Source organism: Penaeus vannamei, chromosome 30 (genome assembly GCF_042767895.1).
Source record: "Penaeus vannamei isolate JL-2024 chromosome 30, ASM4276789v1, whole genome shotgun sequence".
Lineage (NCBI taxonomy): Eukaryota > Metazoa > Arthropoda > Malacostraca > Decapoda > Penaeidae > Penaeus > Penaeus vannamei.
This window is the reverse complement of record NC_091578.1, coordinates 1,801,342-1,813,841: the sequence shown is the minus strand read 5'-3', so window position 1 is coordinate 1,813,841 and position 12,500 is coordinate 1,801,342. Positions and strand designations below refer to the sequence as shown.

Here is a 12,500-nt window from a genome sequence, read left to right as displayed (position 1 = left end):
GAGTTCGAAACGTCAATATCTAATTTTAATTCTTATAGTAGCAGTTTTTCTTTTCACATACACGCACGCACGCATAAACATATATGTATATGTAAATATATACATATGTATATATATATGTATATATATATATATATATATATATATATATATATATATATATATATATATATATATATACGCACACACGTGTGATTATATATATAGACAAATATATATACACACAGATATACATATAATCTCCCTATTTTTCTATATATATCCGTCTCTATCTCCGTGTATCCATAAGAAACACTGTTCAAAATCCTATTCTTACATGTGACCATTAAACAGACGAGTGTGACCGCCTCGGAACGTGTTCTTAGCGGTTGTCTCCCCTCGCCAAGGTCAAGAAAGTGTATTTTTCTTTAAGTATATAAGACCTTTCGAACTGTTCTCAGGCTAGATTCAACCTCATTTTTAGCACTTCCCAATCTTCATGCCCTGGTATTCACTCTTATTTAGTATAGTTTGCATTTCCCCTCGTTCCTTAGCCAGAAATAAACATAATAATTGACAAACAGCGTTCTGTCCTCTTTACGGTTGTTTTTATTGTGAGCCTCAACTGGTTTGTTCTTGAATTACTACGGACTCAAATGCCGAGTTTTGTTCGTCCGTGAGAGTCGAAATTTTTAGAGAATACTCATGTAACCTTTCAACTATTACTACTACACATCATCACTGTGATACCTAGATCATACTAACAAGCGTGCAAATAATACATCAATTGATTACTTACTCTAAACGGGAATGACAGACAGAAATATCAAACCTTGAGAAGACAACCTCACACGCTGGAGAAGCTACACAGCAACTGCTCAGTCACGGGTTTTAAATTCTCCTTCAATGATAACGAAAGAGTTGCCATTCAGTACATGTGCGTTGTTTTGAAAATGGGTATGAATGCTTGTATGATTGTGTGCAAGTCGAATTTTTCTTTTATTACAATCTCTTCTTTAAGTTTTACATGTGAAAGTAGATGTCATGGAGGTTAGACATTAATCCATCATTAATATGTCGAGAACAACTGACTGGTAGTCCAATTCTTTTTGTATATCGAGGCTAACTCTAGTATATTTAGAATATCAGTATTTCAAAGTCCAGGATGTTGAATCGATTGCGGATAATAATTTTTTTTTTACAGTTATCGGCCTGATATGACAATGTAATTATGCTATATTTAAAACATAATCAGTGACGGAAATAAAATTGAAAACTGAGGTACTGAGGCCGTACTCATAGAAGCTGTATTTATGTTGAGAGTAAATTACCTGTGGACGTTCATGGTGGTTATTTAACACAAGGACCAAAATACCAACTCGCCTTCTGAAACTGTCACCCTAAAAAACATACACAGAAAAATCAGCCCCATTTCCCCTTTCTGGCAGCCTCAGATCTGCTAACTAGGGCAGTTCAGCGAAGAGCATCAATGAGGAAAGGTGAATCAGTGTTAATATGATGTTCTCATTAGACGAAATCGGCGTGAAGATCTGTAATAGAGAAAAAAAGGGAAGATTATATCTTAATATCAGCGCGAAGCAAAGCCATTTTTGTACATTCCGATTCGTATTTTCTCCGGTTAGATGTCGGCCGAAGGATCTATAGTCAATTTGTATTTTTACTATTGTGCATAGTGTTTAATATAATTCCATTTTGTCATTCATACACAAGGACGCTGTAAAAGAAGGGAAACAAGCCACAGAAACACTGGGTAGGTTAAAAAAAAAAAAAATTGTTAGACGAAACACTGAATTTGCGTGACGTATAAATAACACGAGAAATGCCATCTCTATTAAAAAAAAAAACATTTGTCTTATGTAAGTTAATGTAATACAAATGAATATATCCAAATCCATATCCATATTAAATGCATATATGAGGATACGAATAAATTCAATTCAGTATAAGTGTTTTCAGAACTAGTGTTAAATATAAGAGATGAATGTTGCCACATTAATCCGGAGTTTCAATAACCAAAAAGAATATCAAATCCACAAAAGACAGTACACAACCGAGACTGAACTTATAATGATGACAATTATTCTAATCTGGCTCTACCAAATAGTGAAGGTTAGAATTATTTAATTCTACATATTTCAAAGAAACCCAATGTGTATCATCATTACAGCAGCGTTCTGGAAGTGTATGGCAGCTACTGTAGGCCCCGTCAGAAGCCAAAGGGTACGTAAGGCTTAGAACCTGTGCGAGTGTAACAGAATCGTAAAAATGAGTACTGATTGAGTAAAAAACAGCGTGACTACCTTAGTTTTAGTATGTCAGCCGCTATCAAATTGGCGACGAGAAATTGAATGAGGGTATAATAATGTTAGACACGTAATACTGACGTAGGACTCGTGTGGCCAATCAGACGACGATAGACTCAACTGTGACATCACTCAGCCGCCTGCTCGTGAGACCCAACAGAAGCAGTCAGAGAGCAGAAACAAAATGGAATTATTGCCTGGCTTACTCTCCAATTTACCTTAAAAGTAACGGGATGAATGAAATAAGTTGAGGTAATTGATTTAAGCATGTCAATTTTCTCTCTCTTTTTTCCAACCGTTAAATCTAAGGAATAGTAATAATCGTGTTTGTACGAGTAATACCTTTAGCTTAGTTACCCCGTAAAGTTTTCTTCCATTACTCGGAATTCGAAGAGAACGATGTAAAGGGTAAACTAAATACACTACAAGGTCTGCATACTGTGATGGCTGACACACTGATATAACCTTTTATCATAAGGATTGAGGTCTGTCCATGGGTTATAAAAGTTTTAATTTGTGCTCTTATTTTTTGTATTCCTGATTGTTAACAGTTGATGACTTTTTTGGGTAGGTTTTTTAGTGTTCCTGATTTTTTGTTGAAGCGAAAACCTATTGATTAATGATTCTTGATGAAATCAGAGCACAATTTTTATCCTGTAGGAGAGCTGTGCGAAAAAAATACTGCACGAAGAAACAGGAAGATGTATACAACCAGACGTTAACGAGTCACTGGGGAAGGAAAATATTCTCAGTGTTCCAAGAAAGAAGCAAGATAGAGGCTCGTGATGGGCGTGTGTTAGAATAATTACGCGTCTTAAGGGCACAGATGCATCAGTTGATCGAGTTGCAGCCTCGTGTTTGTCGAACTGCAACGGAAGAAGGCACGCCAGAAGCCCGGCCAGCCGAAGCCACGACTAGTGAAGCAGTCTCATCCCAAACCAAGACCACGAGACAGTCCAAAGATCTCACTGGTGGCGAATGGCTTGCCCGGGCGGAAGCCGAGATGAAAAGGCGCAACATCACTCGAGGAAAAGACAAACGGAAAAAAGACCAGCTATGGTGTTTCCACAGATACGAGTTGAAGGAACCCCCAGCCTGCGCTTCAGAAGGATGATTCTTACCTGGTTTTCTGAACGGCAGAAACACTGGGACTGCATTCTGCAAGAGGAAAGAGATATGGAGACAAGGCTGGACCGAGAAATCATAGAACCAAACAATCGTCGACTGGACTGCATGCTGAACCAAAATTGGCCATTCGCTGATACCAAATTAGTGATGAGAGCTCTATGCCACAACATCGTCGGGAAAACTGTTCCTAAATACCGGAACGGAGGAACGGGGAGTTCATTATTGCCTTAGACATGTTGAAGGATATTGAACTTAAGATGGAGGATAATCCTATTTTCGATCAGCAGTCCCAGGCTAACCTACGCGCCAGATCCAGTCATACAGACAAGGATGGGCGCTGCGAAGACAGATATCCAGTTCAAGTTTCAAAGAGCAAAGAAGTTCCATCGTCCAGAAAAACAAGACACACTGAAGGGAGAACTTTTAAAAGCTGAAGACGACCGCCTCTCCTTCAGCACCAGCGACAGAGAAGTAGCAGAAGAGAGAGAAAAGGGTCCCACGACAAGAAGAAGCAAGGCATTTAGAGTGTGGAAAGTTATAATGGACACTTTATTGTTATAACTCTATTCTAGGACGTTTAAGCATGGTTGTACAGCCTTTTAAAGTGATGTCCTCTCCTCCCAAATATAGGGAGTGAGAGAGAGGAGGGAGGGAGGGAGAGGGAAGAAATAGAGAGAGAGATAAAATGCACTCTGTGATCACCCGAATGGAATTTTGAGACATTTCTCGCTGAAAGAATTGGAGCAAAACCGTTCAAGTAGGATGGCAATACGAAGGAGCAGATGATGGGGAAAAACCAGGAGCTGGACATTGGACAAACAATGAAACCAAACCACAAAGACACGGATGGGACAAAACACAATACTTGACGAAACAGTGGAATTACTTTGCGTTCTTTAACACGAGAAGTACAATATCAATAAAAAGAACTCATATGTCTCTTAGATATATAGTAATGATACATAGATATATCCATAGTCATGCCATATATAATGATAGTATATATTAACTCATAATGATGAATATTGGGCCAGAACGCTGTCACACTGATCTATGGTATCAGTGATCAAAAGCAATATTAAACACACAAAGAAGACCACAAAAGAGAATTGCCTGAAATAACCACAGATTAAATTACGGGCGAAAGTAAACAAAAAACGAGGATAACAGCGCCAGCGGGACCTGGCAATTACAGCGCATGCGTTGATTACCGGCGTGCTCCCTCTAAACGCATTAGTCACGGTGGATTACTGGCCACGCACGCATGTCTAAGTTCTCACATTTAGCATTGAGATGACTATGATTATCCTCTTTATAACCATGTCCAATCCGTAATCAGCATTCATTAGCAGGATTGACGACACACGAAGAGAATAAAAGGTACATATTTTTAATCTTCTGCAAAGAGCCTCTGCCGAAGCACCTCTTCAACCAGAATATGCAAATGCCTGTTTTTGTAACAGATACATTCGTTTTAAATGGACAGTCTTATGTTGGGCTTGAGGGCGAGTGAAAATCCACGCTGTTCAACTCATGGCATTCGTTCATGGGCAAAGGGACACGGTCACTAAAGAATATGGGGAGACAGATGCATATTTGGTATATTATACGTTTATATCTATATCTACATCGGTCTGTGTATTTATTTCTCTCTCTCTCTCTCTGTTTGTTTGTGTCTGTCTGTCTGTCTGTCTCTGTCTCTCTCTCTCTCTCTCTCTCTCTCTCTCTCCCTCTCCCTCTCTCTCTCTCTCTCTCTCCCCCTCTCTCCCTCTCTCTCTCTCTCTCTCTCTCTCTCTCTCTCTCTCTCTCTCTCTCTCTCTCTCTCTCCCTCTCTCCCTCTCTCTCTCTCCCCCTCTCTCCCTCTCTCCCACGCTCTCCATTCCCCCTCTCTCTCTCCCTCTCTCCCACGCTCTCCATTCTTTCTCTCTCTTTCTCTCTCTCTCCCTCTCTCCCACGATATCCATTCTCTCTCTCTCTCTCTTTCTCTCTGAGAGAGAAAGAGATTCCTCAGTCAGCGAGAACCTCAACATGGAGTTGTCAGACTATGGCAGATGCCACCAGCACTGGGACATCTGATGCTGACGAATATAGCCTAATCATAAGTGACACAGAGTAACCATCATGGCACACAGTCTAGGCATCCTACAGTGGAATATATGTGGGTATAACGCAAAAAGCTCCTTTCCCCAATCAATAATGCGAGCAAAAAATTATCATTATTGTTATTATTATTATAGAAATAGTTATAATGATGAATATGACAGTAAAAAGTAGCATACATGCTCCAGGAGACATGATCATACTGTTCGTTTCTCTGGCCATCATGTCTATGTCGCCAAGCTTGAGGTTTCATGATCCTAGTCGAAGCAACAACACCCTTGCTCCTTAATAGCCGACGCCGCTGGACTGTGGAGAGAGTGTGGAATCTCTTGCTGTTGAGATCCGCCTAATTTTATATATCTGTCGGCATACGTGGTGCTTACGAGAGAGGGAAATCAGATAGTTTAGATTGCAAAAGAAGTATTGGATCTTGGTTTGTATAAATCATGCACAGTTGTAAAGCAGATAGACTTTAAAACAATGAAAAAGACTGAATTCACAGAAAGATATTCAGAATATAGCACAATAAGAAAAGTAAAAAAAAATCAGTGAAAAGATAGATTATAATGTCCATTCTGAAGTGAAATTTGTTTTCTGAAGTTAAATGGAATTTTAAGAATATTTTCTTTATTGAAAAGCTTCATGACTTATTTAGCTATTTTATTTTGTCCAGCTTTACACTGTAGAACTTCATCCCATGTGACAACCGCAAAGAAAGCAATCCGTACATATAAGTTGCAAGTTTACCTTCAAATATTGATTAAATGAGACAGTTTAATATAAACAAATAATTTACCTGAAATGCCTGCAGTTACACTTTGAGGGGTAAATTATAATTGTTTCCCATGGCGGATGAACATATAGGTGTAAACACAAGCCTTTTTCTAATAAGTTCGTGACAAAAGCATTGAAGAACACCGCAGAAGACTCCCAAGAACACTATATTGAGATATGTCTGATTGGCACTAACTACACTGCGATACACTAATCATTTTCTGTTACTTATCATTCAGAAATACATCAAGAATCTACACAAAATGTACTGCAATAACATTCTCCTCCTACTTGGCAACAGATGCCTAAAGAATATAGGCCTAAAGCTGTATTCTAACAACTATGTTTATTTACTTAGACACTTTTAGATAAAAATGATGATAATAATGACAATAATGATAATAATAATAATAGTGTCCATTTATGATAAAAAAGGCTGGGAGGAATAAAATCCTAAAAGAGAAAGAGAGAGAGAGAGAGAGAGAGAGAGAGAGAGAGAGAGAGAGAGAGAGAGAGAGAGAGAGCGGAAGAGAGAGAGAGAGAGAGAGAGAAAGAAAGAAAGAAAGACAGACAGAGAGAGAGAGAAAGAAAGACAGAGAGAGAGAGAGAGGGGTGGGGGAGAGAGAAGAAGAGAGGGATAGGGAAAGAGAGAGAGAGAGAGAGAGAAAATGAAAGAAAAGAGAGATATTTCTTGAAGAATGCCGTAGCTGTCTTGAAATGCCGTCTCGAGCACGTGGCCGCGACGCCTAGACTCCCGGCGCCCTCGGTGGCTTTCCGCACAGACTGCAGGAGGAGCGGCAGTTGCGGCTCATGTATTCCGGGTTACGCCCACACTCCCCTCGAGCCGCCCATATGCTGCAGTCCTTGTGTTGGTCCTTACACGGCCCCGCCCACACGCCTGCGGGGGAGAGCTTCGGGTTATGAACAGGGTGGGCGTGAGTGTAGATGTATGATGGTCGGATCGGGATGGGCGTGAGGACAGATTTGCCGAAAGATTATTACCTAACTGTGCTGTGCAATTGCTCTTCTGCAGATGTTATCATTAAGCAAGGGGCATTGCAACAACGAGTAGTATTGATTCAAGTCCATCTACCGACAACTTTCGAATAAAAAAGTGAATCTAAAGACAAGATTTAGTGAATTTAAAGACATCTACAACAACAAATAAAATTACCGCCAAACTTCTACCTCCCGCTCCCCCCCCCCGCCCCCCCTTCTTTTATCAGTGAAAAGCCACACGGGAAATTCTCTGTCCTCACCACAGGCGTCGCATGATCTGGGGCAGGAACTGGTCATGTAGGCTGGGTTCCGCTCGCACTCGCCTCGCCCCGCCCACCAAGCGCAGTGGATGTTCGTATCCATGCATTCAGCCTTTTCATCTGGAGATCAGATTATAAGAAACGTCTATTTTATGATCTTGTTAATAGGAGTAAACACCTTTAGCAAAATGAATAATAGTATTTTGAAATTTCAGACGGAAAAGTCGTTAACCGTCTTGTCATATTCAAAATAGTTCAGAGTTCGAATCTCACCGCACAGGTTGCAAGACTTCCGACACGCGCGAGACATGAAGACGGGGCTGCTCACGCACACGCCGCTCGCCGCCCATTTGGGGCAGGCCGCGTGGGTGTCCTCGCAGGCGCCGGGCTTCTCCGTGGGCGTCGACGTCGTTGCATCTTTATCGCAGCGGTACAAGATGTTCAGGCTCTTCACGTCGAGCTGTTGATAAAGAAATTCTGGAAAAATTGCTTTGGTTGTCTGCAACAAGTTTGACATTTACAGAGCAGAATCCCCTTGATTTATTCAATAAAAGTACTCTATCATTACTTCATTGCGCCGTTAACGCAACATTTTGGTATATTTGCTTGTTGATTTCTTCATCCGCGAGAACAGCTGGCGCTCTCGACCCTCGGCTTCATCACGCAAACACGCACAAGTTTACCGAGACCTTTTGGCTCCGCGACCAACCTGCGAGAAGCCGCGACGCTGACCTATCTCGACCCCGGCCACCCTGGGGATGATGGTGGGCAGCGAGGCGTCCACGGCGAAGGCCCGCGGTCCGTAGTGCATGACGGAGGCGTAGTCGTAGTCAAGCCCCAAGTCGCTCGTCAGACGGTTGGTTTTCTGATAAAGAGAAGAATAATGCCTTGCCATGTGAAAGCTGATTATTATGTTGGCAAAGGCTGGCTCTTATAACGTATAATAGTAATATTTAATTATCATCATCCGGTGCCTACATCACAGTGAAGGTTGGCAATAATGATTTTTCAAAGCTGTTTTATCATTATTCTTTTCACCTCTTCCAAAACTGGAAATCCCATTATTTAACATTATCTTCCCATTCCCTCTTTTGTCTTTCCTCCTCCTTGCCCCAAATTTCAAAATAACTTCCACTCACCTTCCCGAAGTTGTATTTCATATCGCCGATAATATTCTTCCAGTTGATGACGACATGCTTATCGCGGTCGTAGCGGGACTGCTCGTGCCAGAAGCCAGCGGCGTGCATGAACTCGTGCACGATCACGCCGTGGTGCACGCAGCCCTGCCCGAGGGACACGACCTGCAGACCGCCGGCCCGACCCACCGCGCTCGAACACCTGCAGAAGGAGGGCGGATAAGGTCGTGCAGGTTGAACTCTGACGCGTGGAGAGGAAAGGGGACTGGGGTCTGAAAGTGAAGGCGTTCGCTGCTTGCTTCCTTTGCTTGCTTGGCTGGGGTCTGCAGGCGGCGGTGTGCTTGTGTGTTGGGTGTGTTAGGCCCTTTAACTTTTACTAAAATGTAAGAGGACTGAAGATCCTTTTCAGATCAGGAAATAGGAATTAAGGTCGATGTGTGTTTGTGTGTGTGAGTGAGTGAGTGAGTTTGTTTGTTTGTGTGTGTGTGTGTGTGTGTGTGTGTGTGTGTGTGTGTGTGTGTGTGTGTGTGTGTGTGTGTGTGTGTGTATGTGTGTGTGTGTGTGTGTGCAGTTTGGTACTACAGACATTACTACAAAGGAAGTAAAAAAAAAAAACCCTCGCCAGTTGAAGTTATTGCAGCAACAACGGAAATGATGAAGCCACGGCGTTAATTACAGCGATGGCCCGCGATCGTGCGATGACCATATCGATAACCAAAACCAAAGGAAACGCACCCTTCGCCCTTGAGGATGTGCACGTAGTCCCTGTGCTGCGGCTGGCGAGGCACGAAGCGAAGGCACGTCTTGGTGTGGTACTCGCCCATCGCGCCCCCGATGGCCGCCCTCTCGGCGCGAGCTGAGGCGGTGCCAAGGAGGTCAGTATTCCAGCGTAGTGCATTGTTTTTTTGTGTTATTACAAGATATTGCAATTTCGGGAAGTGAAAACCAAGGGGAAAGTCGATTTGACGGTGAGTTGGAGAGAAAGTGAGCATGCATTACTTGTCATAACCTATATATTGGGGGGGGGGGGGGAAACAAACGTAAACAAACATGGCGCGAAGGCTGTTTGTTCCTCTACCAGTCAATCAGTTCTAATGCAAAACACATTTATTTCCTGAACGATTTTCTTATGTCGAAACTACCGTTGATATTCAGCTGCTTACGGTATATGATATTCTCTTTTCCTGAGTGTAAGATTGAATAACATGGAGATACTCACAGAAGGAGGCTGAGATAACGTAGGGGATGAGAGCGCCTGGCCAACGGAGAGATGGGTTCCTGGCGGCGCTTCCCTGGGCGTCTGGGGATCCCTAGAGGATTGAAATAAGGATTAGGATCAGACTCCGTTATTATCTTTGAACAGATATCCCTTCTGCGGGATGTCTCATTTTTCTTTGGCTTTATGTGGAATTCTGAGCGTGTTTTACTTCGTCAAAATGCGTGTATGCTTTTAATATTGCACTTTCACACCCGTCATGCCACGAGTTGCAAGCTATGAAAGGAAGCGAGGGTTCGAGCAAGAATACGTACTCAAGAATTCATGAGTTTAGGAATTAATGAACGTTGATTTTTGGCTGTTCTTTGGCTTAGCGTCATTTAAATAGGTTAGGCGAGCTAATGTTACGATACACACTAGACAACGCGCAAGAGGACAAGGGAACCATTTCAGTCAACTTAAATTTCTTCTCAGATATTGAAACTTTGATCTTCATAAATCACATTTAGTCTGTGTCACATTCTAATAGATCCAGAATATGTGTATGTGTGCGTGTGTGTCGTGCCGTGTCAGTAACGCTTCCGGTTTCATTGTTGCCAACTGCCACCGACACAGAAGGAAATGCCTACCCCGACAGGAAGGTGGTTCCAGCCAGCATTTTGAGCAATTCTTTGGCCTCTTTCTACGTCATCTAATAATTATGTGGCTGTAGTCTTTGAAGCACGCAGGTCTTCGTTTATGGGTAATCTATTATTGTACATTCTAACCTATTTTCCTTCAGATACGCTAAGGTTACATTCCTATATATTTTGATTATTTACTAAGAGTTTTCGTCTGGCACTCATGTTCCTTTCGTAATGTATTTGTAATTTTTATTGATTCGGAAATATATGGGTTTCATCTGTGTGTGTATGTGTGTGTGTGTGTGTGTGTGTGTTTGTGTGTGTGTTTGTGTGTGTGTGTGTGTGTGTGTGTGTGTGTGTGTGTGTGTGTGTGTGTGTGTGTGTGTGTGTGTGTGTGTGTGTGTGTGTGTCTGTGTGTATTTGTTGGACTGAGAAAGATAATACACAATGAGCATAAACATAAAAGCAATGGCAAGGAAAAGATTCAGACAGAACGAACAGACATGGAACAGAGACACCAAGAGCAGCGACCCGAGGCATCGCCACCTCACCTGGATGATCTGAAGAAGGTGGTCCTCGGAGGGAAGCATGATGTCGCCCTGGAAGAACCCGGACCGAAGGCTTGGGTCGTCTTCCTCTGCTCCCCCTCCGTCACCCTCGCCCTCGCCCTCTCCGCCATCCTCCCCAGTCCCCTTAATCCTGAAGGCGAGCTCCTCCTTCGTCAGGGGCGGCCCGAGGATGTCGTTCTCGGGCTGTGTGGAGGATTAGGACACCTGCTCAGTCGGCGATTTCGCTTGTTATGTCAGTGTGTTCGGAGTATACGGAATACATGGGCGGTTAAAGGGGAAAAGATCAAGGAAAATGGGTTACAAGGCAAGTTCTGAGGCTTTGTCTAATATTAAGAAGTTACTTCTACTGGAGATCGTTTCTGAAATAAACACTTAGAACAGAAAGCACTCACAGAGAGAGAGAGAGAGAGAGAGAGGAGAAAGAGGAGAGAGAGAGAGAAAGAGAGAGAGAGAGAAAGAGAAAGAGAGAGAATCATATATACGTTTATCTGTTCGTTTGCCTATATCTATTTATGTATCTGCGTATTTACGCTTGCATATAGGTAGATAGGTAAAGATGTGTATATATTCATACAGACAGATAGACAGAGCATGTTATTTTCTGACGGCTCCTTATTTTTCAAGAATCCCCCATCCACGTACTCGAGGTCTATATAAGTATTTAATTCGACGTTGCTCGTACTCACCTCATTCGGATCCCCAATGATAACCTTCGGAAGCCGAGACCGAGGAAGAAGCTGTGCATGGGAGAACTGGGCAAGGACCGTCACCGCGAAGGTCACGACGCTGGTCACCTTTAGAGTTTTCATCTAAGGTCACGGGGAAAAAAAAAGAAAGAGGTGATGGAAGCGAAGGTCTCTCGAGGCTTGGGCGAATAAGGTCCCTTCTTACGACTCGAATATTGAGAGTTGTTGAGCTCGAAATGTTCCGATTCGATCGCAGTGGAAAGGCTGTGGTATCTTTCGGTATCCTGAGCAGATGCCCCGACGAGACCCGACTTTAAACTCCCCGTGGTGACGATTCGGGGAAACATCGGAGACTTTTATGACGTCACCTCCTGCCCGTCCCCCTCCCTCCTACGTCCTCAGCTTTCCCCCCTCCCCCCCTTCGTCTTTGGGCCCGTTTCCCCTCCTTCCCCCTCACGAGTCTCAACTGATATTTAGCGCCACAATCGCCGGAATTCTGCAGTGAATTATCATTAGGACGTAAACCGGTTTGCAGCGACGTAAAATACTGAGAAACGATTTGCAGCTGGAAATACTCCGCCGAGGTTTGAGGATACGTGCGTATTTTTTTTTCTTTTATTTTTTTTCATTTTTTTTCTGATTTAGGTGTGTCTTTGTTATGCAAGAAAATGATGCAAGACGGAGATATATAAAAAAGAAAAGTGAG

General features: G+C 42.7%; 3 protein-coding genes across 4 annotated transcripts in view; 1 reads left to right on the top strand and 2 right to left on the bottom strand.

Annotated features, from left to right (window-relative positions):
* The window catches only part of LOC113829643 (cytochrome b5-related protein), a 6,131-nt gene extending 5,247 nt beyond the window's left edge, over positions 1-884 (bottom strand). The window contains exon 1 of one of the 2 annotated variants that reach the window (XM_027382850.2): positions 812-884. The gene's annotated coding sequence lies outside the window, so the exon portion shown is untranslated. Of the gene's footprint in view, positions 1-778 lie in introns of both variants that reach the window. The other variant, XM_027382852.2, reaches the window with a different exon arrangement.
* Positions 885-6,176: 5,292 nt separating this feature from the next.
* On the bottom strand, positions 6,177-12,097 carry LOC113829652 (high choriolytic enzyme 1). Its single transcript, XM_027382859.2, has 9 exons — positions 11,795-12,097; positions 11,091-11,291; positions 9,920-10,010; positions 9,436-9,556; positions 8,704-8,902; positions 8,274-8,429; positions 7,838-8,024; positions 7,565-7,684; positions 6,177-7,203 (listed from the first exon to the last, which is right to left on the bottom strand). The coding sequence occupies exons 1-9, from the start codon at positions 11,915-11,917 to the stop codon at positions 7,052-7,054; spliced, it is 1,350 nt and encodes a 449-aa protein (XP_027238660.2). The 5' UTR covers positions 11,918-12,097; the 3' UTR covers positions 6,177-7,051.
* The window catches only part of AP-2alpha (adaptor protein complex 2, subunit alpha), a 40,567-nt gene continuing 37,586 nt past the window's right edge, over positions 9,520-12,500 (top strand). Inside the window, exon 1 of the mRNA XM_070142825.1 lies at positions 9,520-9,575. Within this exon, the coding sequence (XP_069998926.1) occupies positions 9,535-9,575 (41 nt within the window). The 5' untranslated portion in view covers positions 9,520-9,534. The remainder of the gene's footprint in view (positions 9,576-12,500) is intronic.

Excerpts from the sequence above, each read along its gene's own strand:
- LOC113829652 (XM_027382859.2), bottom strand. The coding sequence starts at position 11,917 with ATGAAAACTCTAAAGGTGACCAGCGTCGTGACCTTCGCGGTGACGGTC. Across the intron at positions 8,430-8,703 it reads TGAAATACAACTTCGGGAAG|AAAACCAACCGTCTGACGAG; the intron begins GTGAGTGGAAGT and ends TCTCTTTATCAG. Across the intron at positions 7,204-7,564 it reads CAGATCATGCGACGCCTGTG|GCGTGTGGGCGGGGCCGTGT; the intron begins GTGAGGACAGAG and ends TCTCCCCCGCAG.